At 43.6% G+C, this 18,344-nt stretch overlaps 6 protein-coding genes across 6 annotated transcripts; 2 read left to right on the top strand and 4 right to left on the bottom strand. All coding sequences in view use genetic code 12, as the record gives it.

Annotated features, from left to right (window-relative positions):
• Window positions 1-185: 185 nt before the first annotated feature.
• UGT51C1 (Ugt51c1p) lies at window positions 186-8,167 on the bottom strand (the record flags this gene model as incomplete). Its single annotated transcript, XM_025485761.1, has 3 exons — window positions 186-1,100; window positions 1,392-2,725; window positions 3,196-8,167. 3 exons carry the CDS (start codon window positions 8,165-8,167, stop codon window positions 186-188), a joined length of 7,221 nt encoding a protein of 2,406 aa, XP_025341226.1.
• Window positions 8,168-8,872: 705 nt separating this feature from the next.
• MDL1 (ATP-binding cassette permease) lies at window positions 8,873-12,342 on the bottom strand (the record flags this gene model as incomplete). The annotated part of the gene is made up of 2 exons (XM_025485760.1): window positions 8,873-10,850; window positions 11,330-12,342. 2 exons carry the CDS (start codon window positions 12,340-12,342, stop codon window positions 8,873-8,875), a joined length of 2,991 nt encoding a protein of 996 aa, XP_025341225.1.
• A 444-nt stretch (window positions 12,343-12,786) lies between these two features.
• On the bottom strand, window positions 12,787-13,287 carry CXQ85_002070 (uncharacterized protein; the record flags this gene model as incomplete). The annotated part of the gene is made up of 1 exon (XM_025485759.1): window positions 12,787-13,287. One exon carries the CDS (start codon window positions 13,285-13,287, stop codon window positions 12,787-12,789), a length of 501 nt encoding a protein of 166 aa, XP_025341224.1.
• A 391-nt stretch (window positions 13,288-13,678) lies between these two features.
• On the top strand, window positions 13,679-14,467 carry CXQ85_002069 (uncharacterized protein; the record flags this gene model as incomplete). Its single annotated transcript, XM_025485758.1, has 1 exon — window positions 13,679-14,467. The coding sequence occupies one exon, from the start codon at window positions 13,679-13,681 to the stop codon at window positions 14,465-14,467; it is 789 nt and encodes a 262-aa protein (XP_025341223.1).
• Window positions 14,468-14,616: 149 nt separating this feature from the next.
• On the top strand, window positions 14,617-15,630 carry UFE1 (Ufe1p; the record flags this gene model as incomplete). The annotated part of the gene is made up of 1 exon (XM_025485757.1): window positions 14,617-15,630. The coding sequence occupies one exon, from the start codon at window positions 14,617-14,619 to the stop codon at window positions 15,628-15,630; it is 1,014 nt and encodes a 337-aa protein (XP_025341222.1).
• Window positions 15,631-15,657: 27 nt separating this feature from the next.
• On the bottom strand, window positions 15,658-18,104 carry CXQ85_002067 (ribosome dissociation factor GTPase; the record flags this gene model as incomplete). Its single annotated transcript, XM_025485756.1, has 2 exons — window positions 15,658-17,747; window positions 17,873-18,104. The coding sequence occupies 2 exons, from the start codon at window positions 18,102-18,104 to the stop codon at window positions 15,658-15,660; spliced, it is 2,322 nt and encodes a 773-aa protein (XP_025341221.1).
• Between the last annotated feature and the right edge of the window lie 240 nt (window positions 18,105-18,344).

Here is an 18,344-nt window from a genome sequence, read left to right as displayed (position 1 = left end):
ATACAAAAAAAAAAAATGAAGAAAAGAGAAAAAAAGAAAAAAAAAAAGAATTGTTTTCCTATTAATCCTATTTATTTTTTTGCGTTTGACTTTACTGCTTAATTTGCTTAATGACTCCGCTACGACATATGAGATATGTATTATATTCATTTCCGTGCTTCTAAAAACTTGTACATAGTTATCAATCATGTTTTGGATTCCCAGACGTAGATTTTAGATGCTAGTTTCAGAATTAGGGTGTTCTTCCCATCGCGATCATACAAGACGGATACCACAGAGCTTTCCGTGAGAATCAGACTTATAGTTCGAGGATCTAGCTGGTTTGCAAAAGTTAGCGTTAAGCTGCCATTGAACGGTCCATCTGAATCGTTTATTGGTACCTCGTACATGCTGGTTACTCTAACATAGTCATTGACTTCTGAGCTTGGTGCTTTGTTCATGTGTAGAAGGCTGAAGTATTCATAATAGTCATGGGGCTCTTCGACATTCTTCGTTGTGAGTGGCGATAAGTCAGCCTGAGGGTCAATTGGGCCCGAAGCTAGGTTGTGGATTTGCCTGAATTGACCCAAAGAGGGTATCGCCTTGTTCGAGGAAACTCTTAATGATGCGTTTGGGAAAATCAGTTCTATAAGGATGCGTAAGTCTTTGTCATACTTGGGTGTTTCGTTTGCGCTTTTTGAATAATTGGCGAATGCTGAATAGAACGTGCTAGTATCTTTGGATGGTTTGTTTGGTCTCTGCTGCTTGAACTTCAAGTACCGCGTGATGTAGTTATTCTGGAAAAGGTCGTGTTCATTCAAGACCAACTTGATTATATTTGAATCTGAAGAGTCTATGCTGAGAACAGATTCGCCTTTCGTTAATTCGATCCAGTACTGGGCGTCCTTTACCTCCTCTAACAAGCCATCTAATCCATTGAAGTCTGATGCAGAGTAGTAGAAGCAGTTCGATAAAAGACTGTGTATATCAAAGGAGTCCGAGCTAGTAATGACACTAAGCTTATCTATAGGCTTGTTTCCTGTTAGCGTATAGTCGCTAGCTGTGGCTTCGTGGAACAGTAGCATGCAATTGGAGTTGATAGCTTCTGGCAAGATGCAAGTCTGGAGTGCGATGAGGATATAGGCAGATGATGTAACTCGAACAGTGTGAGCTCGATGAATGTAAAAAGCTGAATTTTTATGATGATTTCAAAGTAATGCAAAGGAGGATTTAACTCTGGACCTGGGAAATTATTGGGGAATTTTATTTTCATTTTGCCTACGAAAGTGGATTTCTAAAGATAGTATTATTTGATCGATATGCACCATTTCGCAGCCATACTCTAAAAGTACGCTGGTTCTGTCTTTTACAAATTACCAATTGGTAATATTCTTTTCCGCTTCTCCAAAGACCGAGTCGCCTCCATTCTCAACAGAAACCACATGGTCGGCCCAATCGTGGAAAACATCCACTTTACCAGATGCATCATCGAAATATTCAGGAAGCTGCTCATGCAAGAACTCACGACAGTACTTATCAATGATTTCGAAATCAAGGAGGAATGCATCGTGACCTTCAGGCGAATCTAACCTTTTCAAGGTGTTCTTGGGGATATGTGCTCCTAAAAGCTGCTGTTCGCCATACGTGAAGAGGCCGTCCGACTGGATACCAATGATCAAGTGGGGCAGCAGCAAACTCTCAAGATATTGTGGCAAGGGGTCGCTTTCAGATTCGTCGCTCTCGACCTTACCTCTTGTGATGTCGTGGGTGTCAAGCTTTCTGCTGATGGAGATGTAACAATTCGCATCGAAACGTTTCACGAACTTGTCACCTTGGTATCTCAAGTACGATTGGGCGGTGAAATACGTCTGAAGCTTATCTGAGGCCAAAGATGCACTAGATGAGCTTCTTGATCTTCTGGAGCCTTCGTTGTGGATTAGCCAGTTCTCCTCTTCTTTGTTCTTTGGCAATCTGATATCGTCCTTTTGTGGTTCTCTAGCTTGTTGAGAAGGTAACTTTCTTCCGAAACGAGTCTCGAAAGAGTTTCTCGATCTATAAGTTAGCAAAGCAGCCATTCTAGCTGCGCTCAAACCTCCATCAGGACGCGAACCGTTCGGGTTCTCATAGTAGTAGCCATCATCATAGAAAGGATCACTGAAAATACACTGTCTTTGCGTCTCGTTCCATGAAATGCACCAGGCACTGGCTCTCGCAGCGGTAGCTAAAGCAATTACCGTTTTAACGTATCCTGTATTATTGTAGGTCGATGAATACTCCATGGCAGCCATGCCACCCATGGATCCACCGATCACACATGCAATTTTCTCCACTCCCAAGGAATCCAAAATAAGCTTCTGGATTCCAAGATCGTCCTTAACAGTGATTAAAGGAAAAAGCGGACCATATGGTTTTCCTGTTGATTTTTCTATGGTCACTGGCGAACAAGAACCATAAGGTGACCCAAGGAAGTTGACACAGATGATAAAGAACCTTGAGGGGTCAAACGTAAGGTTGGTACCAAGAAGCGGCCCCCACCAATCTTGAACATCAGAGGATCCCGTGAGAGCGTGGTTGATAAGTAGGACATTATCTCTTTCTTTATTAAGCCTACCCCAGGTTTTGTATGCCACGGGGAAGTTATGGAGCGTTTCACCACATTCTAGTTCGTATTGAGGGATTTCGACAATAGTTTGACCAGGGACCATGGCAGCGTAGGCATTAGTTCGCCTTTGTTCTTCCGTAACATCTTTAAACGTTGAGTTTTTCATATTGGAAAGTCAGTTTCTTGATCTATGGTGGGGTATCGGAGACAAGACAATTGAAATGTTATAAATGAATTCAAAAAAGTAAGCTGATTGAAGGAAATGTTTTTGTAAGAGAATCTTGGCCTCTTAAGCTGAAATTTTTGTCTCTAAATGAAGTACCTATTGACATGAACTCAGGCAAGATATTCCTCTATTACTCACCTTGTATTATTTCACGTGATCTCATATTGACAGATAGTGCCAGGGACACCCAAGTTGCACTTACCAACATCTATAAACATCGCGAATATTCATATTATTGAATTCATCTACTTCGTGAAATATTATACATTGGGTATCGATCGCAAAGTGTTAGCAATCCGAAGGCATTGTACGTTCTGGTTGTTCGTTTGGCATCCACACTTTTAGTCCCCAGATTTCGCAGCCTCCCCATTGTCAGAGGATTTGGTACTGAAGATGAAGTTCTTCGTCTTGTCTGCCTTATCCATCAAGTTTGTTCCAACTGTCTCCAATCTATCTTTGACAGTATCATCTTCTGTGAATTCGTCATCACTTTCATCGCTAATGTCACTGTCATCGTCATCTTCATCGGTGGTATCCTCGTCATTGACACTGAGGTAATCCTCCTCTTCTGCAATATTAGGTGTCTGTGCTCCAGATCTGTCGTCTCTCCTCTCTTCAGTATTGTATCTGACAGTAAGCATCAAAGACTTGGAATATGCAAGTTCGGAATAAATTGCGTCGATAGCAGAAAGTACACCCGTTTCATGCTCCATTGAGTGGGCAACAGCCTTGGCTTTCTCCAAGTACTTGGATTCTCTCGTAATCAGCTTAAGCGCCTTGGTAAGCGACTTCAGGTTCAAGTTTTTAAGGGCAAGACCGACTCCTAGATCTTCCACTCTAGAAGCATAGAAGAATTGGTCTCCGAAAAACGGCTTGATGATCGTTGGTGTTCCACTTCTAAGAGTGGCACCAGTAGTACCAGAGCCACCATGGTGAACAGCAGCATCGACCTTAGGGAAAAGCCAGTCATGGGGAACAGGGCCACAGTCATAAATCAGAGGTGGAAGCTCAACTTCAATTTCGCCCTTATCTTTGCTCAATCTGTCCGACCAACCCTTATTCAAAATGCATCTGACACCCAGGTTCTCAACCGCCTCGATGACAGCCTTTGTTAAACTCTTAGCATCATTAACGACAATAGAACCAAACCCGATGTACACAATCTTTTGCTTATTCTTGTTGGCGCCCTCGATGAAGTCAACCAATTCTTGTGGTGGCTCATAAGAGGAGTCACCTTCATCCAAGAACCAGTAACCAGTCACTTTCACCCATTCTGGGAAATCAACAGAAGGTGGGAACATCGATGGCGAAATATTATAAAGGAAAGGAACTTTGTATTGCTGCATTTTAGCCAAACTTGTTTTTGCAAGACCCAATTTCTCAACTCTCCACTTGTTGACTTGACTCGAGATACCCTTCCAAAACACATTTTCGAACATGACATGAGTCAAAAGATTGTAAGAGCCACCACGCTTTGAATCAGGGACGATAAAGGCGTGTGGATATGCTCTAGTACGAGTCCATGGCATAGTGAAAGCTCTCATATACGCAATACCAAGGGCTTCAGCGATATGAAGACCGCCCATAGCAGAAGGACTCTCAATAAGAAGATCAGCACCTTGACAGGCTTCCCAACTTGTATCAAGCAAATCCGTAATCCAGTTACGGAACTTAGAGCTCGCTTCTTTAATAAATCCGACGGACATGGAACCGTGAGTGACCATCAAAGACATAAGTTCGGCAGGGTTGCCCGCAATTTCCTTGAACTTGAGATTATGCTTCTCGATCCATTCTTTAAACTCGGAGTGCGTTGCAATAGTAACAGTATGGCCTTCCTTCAAGAGACCCTTACCTAGCGCAATGTAAGGTTGAACATCACCTCTAGATCCAATAGTCAACAACGTGATATTGTAAGACTTGGCTGGCTTCACCTCGGTGTAATAAAACAAGGAATCTTCAAATATGAGTGGAAACTCAATTCCAGAGGCAGTGCTTATTCTGTCTTCCAAATGTCTTAATCTTGCAATTCTTACCTTTGCCTTAGCCAAGGCAATGTCAGTATCACGCAGCTGCGCTCCCGTTGCCTTATCCAAAGGTTCTTTTTGCAGCGGATCTCTATACTGTCCAGCATGGCCCCATTCATGAGCCTTTGGCGCCCAGGACTCGTCAGCATGTAAAATCTCAAGTTGGTTCAATACCATATGCAAACAGTCGTCTCTGCTTTTCACTGAACCAAACTCTAAAACCAATGATTCCATCCCCAGAATGGTGATAACAAGTCCAGAATACTTAAAGTTTGATCCACTTTCACTTGAACAGGTTTCCACATCTTTCAAAGGTAAGATCATCTTGGTTGATATTCCGGGAATTAAACTTCTGAAACAAAGTTTATCGTTACCAAGATAAAGTTTACCATAAACTGGGATGGAACGCTTCAAGTGACAATAGTATGTAGCAACTAATTTGCTCTCTGAATTGAGGGAGAAATGTTTCTTGAACCTCTTCTCGCTCACTTCTCTTTCATCAGCGCTCTTCACATAAAACTTTTCGTTATCTTCTAGTTTGATGTAATGGTCAGGATTAGCCGACCATACCCCACCCATGCTGGAAACAGTCTTGAGCTTCTTTTTGAAAGCCTTAAATTTGCTCTTCTTTTGTTTCTCCTCCTTTGTGCCTCTTCCAGAAGACGCATCTTCAGTAGTCACATCTGATATACTCTCTTCAAAGTCTTTATAAGAATCGGTAAAAGACAAGTCTCCAACACTATGCGAATATGATCTCTTATGCGTTTCATTCATGGCAATGAGACGCTTCTCGACATCAGCAAAACGCCGCTTCGTTGTTATCATATTCATGTTGAGGTTCTTCAAAGTGCTGATAGAGAACGGCTTAGGAAACTGTAATATAACACCATCTTCCTGTAACGGGCTCATCATCGCTCCGTTTTTGTTTGCATTCTCCCAAGCAGAGTTAATTGATGTGGGCACTTTCAAACTTGAACTGCTGCTGTCATTTTCGCTTTTCGAGAACACTTGTTTATTAATACCCAAGAGCCTTGCCATACTTCTGATACGTTCATTTCCATCTGTGGATGAAAGTTCCTCATCTGAAGCAAAACTGGAATGTGACTGTTCGTTAAATTTGCTCTGGATTATATGTTCATTCACTCGAGCCACTTTATCCACAAGAGAAGCACCTGAGGCGAACTCTGGCTGAATTGTAGTCATGACAGAACAAATCTCTTCATCCGAAGTTTCATCCTGAAACACTTTCTTGGCCCTCCGTTTCATTCTTTGGTTAAGGGTGGCATGAAGATGTTGCCTTTGAGCCTGGCGCTCTTCATACAAACGGCTAAAGAGATCCACGAAGTCCTTACCCATATGGAAGAGCACAAAATGGATCGTCTCGTATGGCGATGGTTTGGATCCGGTTACCTTTGACTTGAGTTTCGAAGATTGGTGGTCGTGGGGCGAAAGGTACTTGATGGAGAATGATACGGGAGTCTCATTATCATCATTGTCATCACCATTAGATGGTAGGGAATCGGCGAGCACAAAGTTCTTCTGATACTCCATGATCTGATCAAAGGGAATTTTATGCAAAACCTCTCTACGAGAATTGCAATTATGCAACTGGAAGATCGCCTTCGTGATGCTGTTGTACCAATGACGAGCAGAAAACAAACTGCCAGTTTGGAAGCGATATGTCTTATTGGTGCAAACGACCTTGAACCAAACGCCCGTCAGCATTTCTTCAGACGCTTCTTCTAAATCCGCCTCGTTAATACTGGATGTTTCGGAATCAGGTTGAGAAGGCAGCATGCTGGCGCTTGAAAGGTAGAATGAATCTCTTGAGCTTGGAACACGAAGTCTAGGTGACGACACGCCTTCGGCACTTCCAGGCGGAGGACTTGTGGGGTTCACTGGTTCTTTTGAAAGCTCGCAGTATAAGGCATTTCGGAGGTCAACAACCTTTTCAGGGAAGTACATGTCTGTTGGCGATGTGTAAAGACTCAATGTTTCAGGCCTAAGGACAGCCCAAAAACGATGTGTGTTTGATAGAAGGCTATCGCCCGCTTTCATACCCAACGTACCTTCGTAAAGTGCCAAGTCAGGGTTCTCTTGCTGATGAGGATTGTGCTCTGTCGTTCCAGGAAGTAGCGAATAGAAACAAAAATTATCTCTGGTTAAGAATACCTGACCTTGCAAGAGGACATCCTTGATAAGCCAAGTATCGAAATTAGCATGGAACACATCTGAATTATCCAATTGAAATGCCTCCTTCATTCTCAAGCCAAGAAGCCATGTCAATCTTTGACGAGCAGCTTTCTCGGTCTCGGTCTCTGTGGTAGTCTTTTCCTTAAACTTGATCAAGACAACTTCCTTGAGCGGTGTAATATCAAGACGTTCCATGACCGAACTATGCCATGGTTTCCAATGTGTCTCGGACGGAATCTCGATAGAGCTGTCTAAGAGTTCTGTGCCAAGGGTATTATCAACTGGAATCTCTGGTTCAACAGTCGGTTCAAATCCGCCATCCGTTCGAGTTGGAGGTGATCCGAGGGAAAGAACATGATCAAGAACAAGTGGGTTAGACAGCGGTTGGGCTCCACTAACCATATCCAAGTCTTCATTATCCAGGATGTTAGGAGCCTCGGTCTCCAACTTAGTAGGCTCAGTAGTACTAGACGCTTTGGTTGTACTCGAAGCTGCGATGCTTGAAGTCTTTGTGGGTATATCTTTTGATGGCGATTGGGATTTCCTCGAAGATACCGATTTAGCCGAGGAGTGGGATTTTGTCAGTTTGAGCTTCTCGTCTTGGAGCATATACTTAGAGTCTCTCTCATCAACTTCGTCTTCCTCTTCATCCTCTGATTCGTCTTCTGATTCACTGCTACTGAACATTGAGTATCCAATTAGACGACCGCCTTTATGATCGAGCCAGCTCGGGTTGGAGATGTCGCCAAGTAGGTTCTTCAAGTTCTTCAATGACCCCACGCCAGCATAGACATTGGCCATCGTCAAAGTGTTAAGAAACGAGTTAGATGCGTGATCTTCACCTAGTGGACGTGCCACATCAAAAGTATCATCGTCTTCTTGGTCAATTGCCTTCTTTGGATCGGTCCTGCCGTCCTCTGCATCAATGTAATCTTCAGGATTAGCCAGTTCATCGCTCTGGCCAGGACTATTTTCGTGAGAGCCACCATGAATGTAGCAAAGTGAAGACTGGAGAGGCGGGATCACGGCTCCTGAGATCTTGCGGTAGAAGGGGAGGGAGTTTTGCAAATATTCATGTTTCTCTTCAATGCCGAGTTTTGCAAGCATCTTGCGCTCACGGCGAGCGGAAGAGTCCTTCGGCATGAGGAAAATTGGGGTGCTTCTGGTTTTTGGAAATGGACTATCAGGAAGGATAGAAAGAAGAAGTAATAAGGTTCAAATAGGACCGAAGGCGCTGTGATATTTACTATACGGCATGTATCTAAGGAAGAAATACAATCGAGTGCTTGTGGTTAGGAGCGCACGCATAAAGAATTTGTCTTATACTATGGATGCGTGAGCCCACAGCATGTGAGAATCCTAAGCATTTGGCCGGAGTTTTCTACCGCGAGGCCAGGGCGCCAAAAAGGCCGATCAAAGGGTAGAACCCTTCAATTGATTCAAAAAAAGAAGGGCAAAGGGGCAAACCATTGGTAAGGAAAATTGACCACAAAGAATGCGCTGCTGGCTCATTATTTTTTTTTTTTTCTTTTCCTTTTTTGTGGGGCACTATTGTGGTTCGCCTCACTAATTTGCTCGAAATGGAAAGAAACCCCCGCTGACGTATCTTGCCTAACGTTGTTGCGATAGCAACGATTCGGCTAAAAAACCAGCTCCAGCGAACCTGGAATTGGAACCTTGCGAAGTGCAATTACCCCTTTTTAAAGGTTGCCATCATCTCCACTTACGAGCTGGGCAAAATTGAGTTTTCTTGGAATGCTGCGCCATTGCTGTGCGTTTTTTCCCCATTGCTGGTTATACATTCTTGTACTTCTTTTGTTTTTTTTCGCAACCATTTGCAAGGTCAGCCTAGGCTTCTTCGGCGAACAAGTCGCTTTTGAGTAACTTGTTCAAACGACTCTCTTCATTGTCGTATAATTCATCGAAATTGCCATCCTCAACAATATCTCCCCGCGTATTAAGCACTATAATTCTTTCGCTGTTCTTGATTGTAGAAAGACGATGCGCAATCAGTATCACCGTTATCTTCTGCTCTTCTGCAAGACGGTCCAAGTTCTTCATCACAATCTCTTCCGACCGTGAGTCTAGCGCTGAAGTCGCCTCATCAAGAATAAGAATATTAGGTCTCTTGATTAAGGTACGAGCAAGGGAGAGCCTTTGTCGTTGGCCACCACTAAGCTGTGCACTGCCACTAGAAGTCGGACCAATCACGGTATCAAGGCCCTGGGGGAACCCTTGGATGAAGCTATGCGCATTGCTGAGCCTGGTTGCGTACTCTATGTCCTCGGGCGAAGCATTCCGCTTGCCAAACAGTATGTTATCTCTTATTGTCCCGCTGAACAACAATGGGTCCTGTTGCACGTAGCCGATATTACTGCGGTAAAAGTTGAGATTCAAATCACGAATATCATGGCCGTTAACAAGACAATTTCCCGAATCTGGGTCGTAAAACCTGAGAAGAAGCTGCGAAATGGTAGATTTCCCTGATCCACTTGGTCCAACGAAACATACATGTTCACCTTTCCTGATCTTGATAGACAAGTCCCTGAAGACAGACGCGTTAGGTCTCGAAGGGTAGCTGAACCTTATATTGCGCAATTCCACATCCCCGTGTAAGCTTTCAACCTTTCTGCCTTTGCTTATTGGGATGCGGGGCTTCAGGTCGACCATTTCAAAGATACGCTCTGCCGCTCCAATACCCTTCATCAACTCGGTGTAAAAATTACCAAGGCCAAAAACTGAAGATCCAGTATACACTGCGTACATCATGAAACTGGAAAGGTCTCCAATGGTAATATCCCCTGAAGCAATAAGTCTTGTTCCAACAATTAAAAGCCCTATTAGCGTTATGTTGCCGACAAAGCCGTTCATCGAGTAGTATACACCGCTCAACTTTCCTTCAGTCATGGACTTGTTGAATATATGCTTCACCTCAGAATTGAAGTCGTGAGTGACATTCTTCTGTTGAGCAAAGCTCTGGATGGTCTTGAGGCCATTGAACTTCTCCTCTGCCACTTTGGTCATTCCACCTAAGTATCCCTGAATTGACCGAGAGAGGTCCTTCACTCGGCGTCCAAAGTAGGTAGACAGTAGTATAAGCGGAGGAAACATCAAACTCATGCAAAGGGATAACTTCCATGAGACCCAACACATCATCGAGAGTCCCACAATTCCACTGATTAAAGAACGCGCTCCATCACTGACATTCCCACTCAATGACTTACTAATTATTTGTGTGTCACTCGATAAACGAGAAATAAGATCACCTGTGTTCATGCCTTTGCCTGTGGGACCCACATCAAAAAAGTAAGAGTCCTGGGAAAGTGTCTTGGCAAATAGTCGAGACCTTAGACGTGCAACCAACTTCTCTCCCACAGATCTAAGCAAATAGATTCTTCCAAAGTTGAATAAACCTCCACAGACCAATATCACACTAAGACCGGAATAGAACTCAACCTCGGAGAACCCCAAGATCGTTTTTTGCTCGCTAGACTTATCGACTTCAGCCTCCTTCTCATTTTCATCATCCTTGGTGGTATCTATAATCTTACCGATGAAAAATGGCAAAGACATGGAAACTGTGGACGTTCCCACTAGACATAGAAGTGCCCCCGCTAGTAGACCGTACTCAGGTTTGGCTAGACGGAACAAACGCCTAAGATCTTTGAATAATGACTTGCGTGATTTACCTGAGGAAGATTTCTCAGAGTTTCCAGACGTGTCCTGCTCTTCCTGAGTAGAATACGATCTCGTATGGTTCTGCCATGGAATGGACTTAAACTGGGCAGTAGGACTCAACAAACGCGCCAGAAATGCAATTGAACATCTCGTGGATGGTAGTTGGTGGTTTATGCGACATAGTGATGTTCGTATGCCTCTAGAAAGAAACATCTAAAAAGGGTATGGTCGGATTGTGTTTCTGTTGAGTTTTGCAATTACTAAAGGCGTAGGTAGAGTAGTGAGGCAGATGTCAAAAACGGCTTCTACACAGGCCAGATCGTATCGTAAGCGAGTTCATTAAATGCCATGCACTTGGTTGACATGGAAATGTCTTTTTTTTTTGAATGACTAATAAAATTTTGAAATGCACTAATTGCTTTGGGTTATGCAATTATGAAGGGATAGTGAAGTGTGCTTTTCTTGGTTTGGGAACATGGCATACCTCATAGTGTAGTTATCATGTGCAATGAGCCTCTAACAATGAGTACCACACTCGCATATGTTCAATCCCAGGATATTGGTCCAGATTTATCTATTTGGTAGGGTGGACTCTATCTCGTGTTCTTTTCTCAAACCATCAATGACACGCCCTCACGTTTGGCAATTTGAATAAGCAGAGCGAGAATTGGAGTGTAGAGGTTGCAATTTTCCACCTTCACGGTAAGTGGCACTCCCAGCTCATGCACATTTTCAAGAAGCGAAGGTTGGAATTTAACCAAACCACGGTTATTTGAGACGTTTAAAAGGCGAATGTTTGGTAATTCATCCACTAATTTGACTTCCCCCTGCGTGCCGAATTCTTCTAGCACATTGTTCTCGAGATCGAGTACTTCTAGCGTCTTTGGGAGAAGCTTGATAGCAGTAGCAGAGAAACTAGAAATTAAGTTTCTTCTTAATGAAAGGACCCGTAGTTGTGGTGGCCATTTAAAGTAGCCTTCTAAAAGAGAAAGATTCTCTAGTGGATGCAGCAGGCGAATGAGATCGTCTTCAAGTACAAGTTCTTGTGCCAGTTTGAACTCCTCAAACACTCTACCCCACTTTTGTGGAAAATAGTCACCCAAGTCAGTCAGGGAGATCTTGATCGTTTTCCAATTGGCATCCCTTAGGTTGGTGAGCTTAACGAAAGTATTAAGTATCAGCGACACCAACAGTGTAGGAGATTCTGTGGTAATAAGATTCCCTCTAAGTTCAAAGTCAAGCGTTTCCACCGATAGAAGGTATTTAGTGACAACATCTGAATCTAAAAGTTCCCATACTTCTTGGAGGTGATTCTGGAATCTCGTGTAGTCACGAGGGTTTCTGGAGAAGAAGAGATGGAGATGGCTAGGAACAATCCCATACTTAACGTGCTCCTTGATAGTCTCATAGACGTCTACCGACGAGACAAATTCAAACGGTTCATTCTGCGGTGTTTCTGTGTTTGGGAATGAGATGATGACCTTGTCTGAACAGCAAGTGATCCATAGAAGTTTGATGACCTTGTGTGCTGTAGGATCCTTGGACTTGTTGAGATTTTGAATAAGCAGGCGACTGTCTGAGAGAGACAAGTTCTGGAATACCCTAAGTATAAGCTCCTGGGGCAAGTCTAAAAAGTTCATGACAGGTGAAGAAGAACGATTAGATTGGAAAAGACGTGGTGGGCGGTGCAGGAGAAGGGCTCTGATAAAGAGAAGCGCATGCGAAAAGAAAAAAAAAAAAAAAAAAAAAAAAAAGCGTCAACTCCAACGAGCACCAATGGATCAGATCACAAAACCGAACGAAGGAAAGTATGCATTAAGAGATCCCAACGGGGTGGGCATTTAAAAAAAAAATGAAACCTCCCTAATCCGTCTAATCCGTATTACCCCCTTTCTTTTTCGTCCGCATTCCCGAAACACCGTTCCTCGGCTCCACGATAAGCTCACAGCTAAGCGAAGCCGCACCTCGGTCAACTCAGCTTTGCAGCCATTGACCATGGCCTAGGCAATCCAAATCGCCCCCCTTTTTTCCATTGATTGCTTTGTTTCGTAGTATCCTTGCCCGATCACATTCCCACTATGGATTCACTTTTTTTGTTCTCTTTCAAGTTTCATGTTAAACTGTCTGTTCTTCTCATTGATCGAGTTACTTTCAGCAGTACCTGTTCTTCTCCTTTTAAGTCTCCGTTCACTAGCCTCTTCAAGACCTCGTACAAGTGCATCCACGTCCTCCTTACCTTCTCCTTCCTTCAGCTTAGCGTACTTCTCCTTATCCACCTCCATGTTCGCTACCTCCCTTTCATACGTCGAATGGGCAAGTTCCTCGAGATTCTTGTACCCACCAGAAGCCTGTTTCCCCTTGTTGGCCTTCTTTTCAGTCCATTCTTTCCATTCTTGAAGCGTATACTCGGAATCATTCTTCTTCTTCTCGGTCTTCTCAGTATCCTCAATCTCTTCCCTCTGATGGGCGCGATCCCGCTGTTTCTTGAGATCCTCAGCTACCGCCTTAGCATTGGCTCGAATAGCAGCCTCCTTCTTCTCTCGAAACAGAGCCACCCTATCTTTCAATTCAGTACTGACATCCATCTCGGTGAAAGACGATGAGTGCGAGTTACTCAATTCCGTTCTGTCTGATGGAAGAGTTACAAGACGGTGCCTGCAGTACAGATGGTTGACTTCCACAGAGCGCTAAGAAATTTACCACATACCGTTTCTCTCTCGTAAATCACACAATGCATTGTTTTCAAATAAGGTTAGGCGACTTTTGGTGCCTTTCGGCGGTTATCCCATATAAGATACGGGTCCGAGACGTGGCTGCAAAAACCGCCCCGCATACTGGGTCCGAACCCGTTCCGAATGGTGCGAGCTCGGATAGATTCTTTGTCCTGCCGAAAGGGTGCCTCCCACGGTGCCACATATAAAGAGCGTCATCTGACCCTTCCATGTTCATTCATTAACCAAAGAAAAAAGCAAGAAGATGGGCAAAGAACAAGATCTCTTAGATCACATCCAGGGACTCGACAGCGAGCGTTATGACTCGTTGAAGGGCAATCCAGAAAAAGTCATTGAGGCCATTGAGGAGTACCTGAACACTAAAGGCGTGGGTTTCATGACCATTGGGCTCCATAAGGGTCAATTGATCATTGACGAGATGAGAAAGGCTTCTCCTGCTATTATGATCGAGTTGGGCTGTTATGTCGGCTACTCGGCTATTCTTTTTGGCAATGAGCTTAGGAAGCTTAATGCTGGTACGGCCAAATCAGCACTTAACCCAAAGTACTATTCATTCGAGGCTAACGAGGATTTTGCAAAGATTGCACAAACTTTGATCGATTTAGCAGGTCTTGGTGATTTTGTGGAGATTATTCTTGGCGAGGCTGGAACCACTCTTCCTGAATTCGAACAACGTCTCAATAGGGAGAATAAGACTTATACCCCTGTGGATTTCGTCTTCATTGACCACTGGAAGGACCTTTACGTGCCTGACTTGCGTGTCTTGGAATCACTCGGTTTGGTTTACCCTGGAACGGTCATTTGTGCCGATAACATCTACCGCCCAGGTGCTCCCGACTATGTGGTTTACGTCCAAGCAACTCCTCAGGACAGACAAAAACATAACGATAACAATCCTAACCCTAGCGGTGCCAATTACCCTGGCAGATGGAACCTTATCTATGACCTGAAAACAGTTCCTGTGACCGATCCAGACAGTGGATCCAAGGATGCCGTGGAGATCACCTACTGCGTTGAGTATCTTTCCGGATAATTTTTATATAGCTTTCTAATGATCAATGAATTGATGTTTTTTTCTGTTGAATTTTGCAATTTGCAACCATTACTATTGTTGGTAGACCCGTACACCATAGACACCTTATAGCCTTTAGTGGATCTGACTAAACTCATAGTGCAACCTTCATGAGTGACTTGACGCCTCTCTTCAACCAGTGTGTTGATATCGTCTCCAAAGAGCTTAGCTCGTCTATAGAGCATGCTCCATTGAAGAAGAAGACGCCACCATATTATGTCGAGGACACTTTCATCAAGGAATGTCTCCAATTGTACGTGAACCTAGTCAACCTAGGATCGTTCATTTCGAAAATAAGGCCCTTTTATTTACAAGTCAATGATGAATTCACAAGAATTGAAAAGAGCAGTTCGTCTCATTTGGGTCTCGAGGAGAAGAATAAAATAGACGAGGAGTTCAAGATCAAGATCCAACAAACATTTGAGAAGATGAAGTTTCTCCAGTCATACCAACGCAAACAAACAGAATTGGCTGAATCCAAGAAACTGAAACAAGGCTTTATGTCTTCATTTTTTGGCACCAGTGATATGGATCCAGAGACTTTGTATGATATCACGGTTGCTTCTCATAGAACACAAGTGTTGCGCTTCTTGAACGAAACAGCCACGAATGTGAACCGCAACTTTGAGCTGATGCAGAGGAAAAGATACGATAGGGAGAAGCAATTGAGTCTTTTGCATTTCCAGAACATTGATGATGAAGATTTGAACGAGTCTGCTGACCCTTTCAAGTCTACCTACCAGTTTGATGTGGTTGCGGATGAGGACGAGAAGGTTGAACGAGAATTATCTCAACTTAGTCAAGAACAGATTCAGGAACTTAAAGAAGAGAACAAGGAGCTTCTAACGAGGAAAACTAACCAGTTCAAGCAAGTTGAAAAGCTTCATCACTCGATAGTTGACATTGTCAAACTACTGTCCGAGTTGTCTACTCACTTAGAGACGCAGGCCGAACAGATAGACAACTTGCTAGACAACCAGGACCAAGTGGATATTGATCTACGCTTGGGAAACAAGACACTTACAAAAGCTACCAGCAGAAACAAACGAGGCTCGAATTTGATCGTTACAACATGCATCGTTTTGGGTGTCATCATTCTCGTTCTCGATTACATTGTGTGGTGATTTGATCTGATCTTGTCGTTCTATAATCTATGTACTTGTGACAATACCAGCTCCAACAGTCGCTCCTTCACGACGAATCACGACTCTTCCCAAAGCTTTGTTGTCCTCGAACTTAGCCAAGGGCAATGGGCGATCCCCTATTATTTCAATCTCAACCTCCGCAATCTGATTAGATACAAGATGCATCTTCTTCTTCTTGACACCATTAATCTTCTTCACCTTGCTGATTCTCGCAGCCACTGAAGCATTGCTTCTGAACATGACAAACGGCGTACCAACCAAAAGAGGTTTCGTAATGTTGAACATGTTCACGGTGGCTGTACATTGCCTGACTGCCTTCAATGGAGAGTTTAGGCTCACCACAAGGTCACCTATGCTGATATCCTCGACAGTCTTGTTCTTGAACTGGGATGTCTTGAATCTCAACAGAGCAATTTGGCCAGCAATGGCAACATCAACAGCCTCATTATTAATAAAAACATTCTGCACCTGTAAATATTCTTCTGCTGGCTGTAGACATACAGTTTGACCAGGTTGGATGATGCCCAGAGAAATCTTGCCCTTGACCTTGAATTCAGAGTTCGTGACATCAGCAATGTCATTAATCGCTAGCGTGAAATCGCTCAGTTCAAGGCTAGTGACAGAATTAGCTTCCACCGAAGAGGTATGAATCTTGGAAAGTGCTTCAAGTAACGTAGGGCCTTGGTACCAAGAAAGTTCCTTGATAGATCCATCATTCTTCACAACATTGTACCCTGTCAATCCTGAAAGTGGTATGAAGGAGATGTTTTCCTCTTTAAAACCTACTTCTGGCTTGGTAAGATACTCTTGCAACAGCTCTTGGATCTCCTTAAATCTGTTCTCGTCCCAATTCTCCTTGTCCATCTTGTTCACAACCACGATAAGTTCATCAATGCCCAAATTCTTTGCAAGAAGAGTGTGTTCCTTGGTTTGACCATTCATCATGAACCCTGTCTCAAACTCACCAGTTATACTATCGACAACGAGCAAAGCCGCATCCGCTTGGGAGACACCACTGATCATCTGAGGAACAAAGTCCTTATGGCCAGGCGCATCAATGGCAGTGTATCTAGTCTCAGGTGTTTCGAAGTTAGTGGCACAAATGTCAATTGTCACACCTCTAGATCTTTCCTCCAGAGTTTGATCCATAATCCATGCGAGAGCAAAAGAACCTTTATTGGACTTCTCAGCTTCACGCACAAGCTTCACCATAGTCTTGGACTCGACGGCACCCACATCGTAAAGTATACGTCCCACCAAGGTCGATTTACCAGCATCAACGTGACCAATAATGACGAACGATTTATTAGGTTTGGTAAAGTTTGGGTTTCCTGCGAGTTCCTTAGCCAAGTCAACGGACTTGAAAGGTTTCGTTGGAGCAGGGATCTTTTTTTCCTTATTATTATTATCTTGAGTTTTCTTTTCCTTTTCACCAATATTGAGCTTACTCATATCGGTTTCAAATGCTTGTTTTTGAGCCGTGAGGACAACGTCATCAGGGCTGGGCAGGCTAAAGTTAGACTTTGCTTTAGCTGTAAGAACGCTGTTAGTATATGCATAAAAAAGCTCAGGATTGTGTCGCCTTCTTTTACGACACGGTTCCAAAGATGCTTGACATTCACCACCAAATAGAAATACCGAAACTTCTTGCGCCGGGGTATAAAGAAGATCAATCTCTCCCACTTGCAAAGTGAAATCGAACGATGGTTTCAGTTCCTTGACATCAACTTCCATGGTATCTGGTGATGAACGTTCAACCGATGAGCTAAGTGATCCTTTGGCCTCGTTCTTTGCTCTTGCTCTTTCCTTCAACGCTAGTCCTGCTAGGTTTGTCTTTCTTACCAACTTGGGTTTGGAGCTCTCTGGCAGAGGCGTGCTGGCAGCCAGAAGTTTCAGTATTCCAGACTTATCTGCTCTTCTAGATTGAGCTAAGGCAGCTAATTTGGATAAACCAGCGCCATTCCCGCCTGTTCGTGATAGGCGGTTACCTTCCACTAGGTTAGGTGCCCCACTGGTATCCAGCACATCTCCAGCCCCAGAACGGGTCTCTTTCCTCTTTTTCGCTAGCAACGCAAGCTTCGACATCTTTGGCTCTTCTGAATCGTATTAGCAAATCTTGAACTTAGTCAAATACCATTGTACTCTGGAACGTGCAAAATCGGAATAAAAAATGCCAGTCTGCTGAGCACAGACGGTGAAAAAAATAAAGAAAATAACATACCTTTTTTCTTAGGAAATCTTGATTTCAAGTCTTCCAAAGTGGGTTCTAGTTCAAAGTAATTGTAGTGGATTGCCTCCTTGATACTCAACTCGTCGATGGTATCATTGTAGGAAGCTAGGGCTTTCTTGACTTGGGGAAGAAGTTCATAGAGTTGATCGTACTCCTCATTTGTAAGAGCATCCTCAATGAAGCCTTCTTCTTCAGATAGGTAATCAGCTTCGTCAGTATCCATGATGTGGTATAAAGAAGGGATAACTACTGAGTCAGAGTAAGGTGGAAAAGATATAGAGGCGACAGGATTATATGCACAATGTGGATAAGTTGCGAGAAGCAAATAAAAAAAATATTGACACCCACGAGGTTCGAACTCGTGCCTCCGAAGAGACCAGGAATGTATGGTAAGGTGACCTTACCCTGGCGCCTTAGACCACTCGGCCAGAGTGCCAATAGATACAGTACTTTACTACGGCTA

The sequence above is a fragment of the Candidozyma haemuli genome, assembly GCF_002926055.2.
Source record: "Candidozyma haemuli strain B11899 chromosome Unknown C_2014730914, whole genome shotgun sequence".
NCBI classification, from domain to species: Eukaryota; Fungi; Ascomycota; class Pichiomycetes; order Serinales; family Metschnikowiaceae; genus Candidozyma; species Candidozyma haemuli.
Note: the sequence above shows the minus strand (reverse complement) of the source record. Positions and strands in the feature narration are given on the sequence as shown.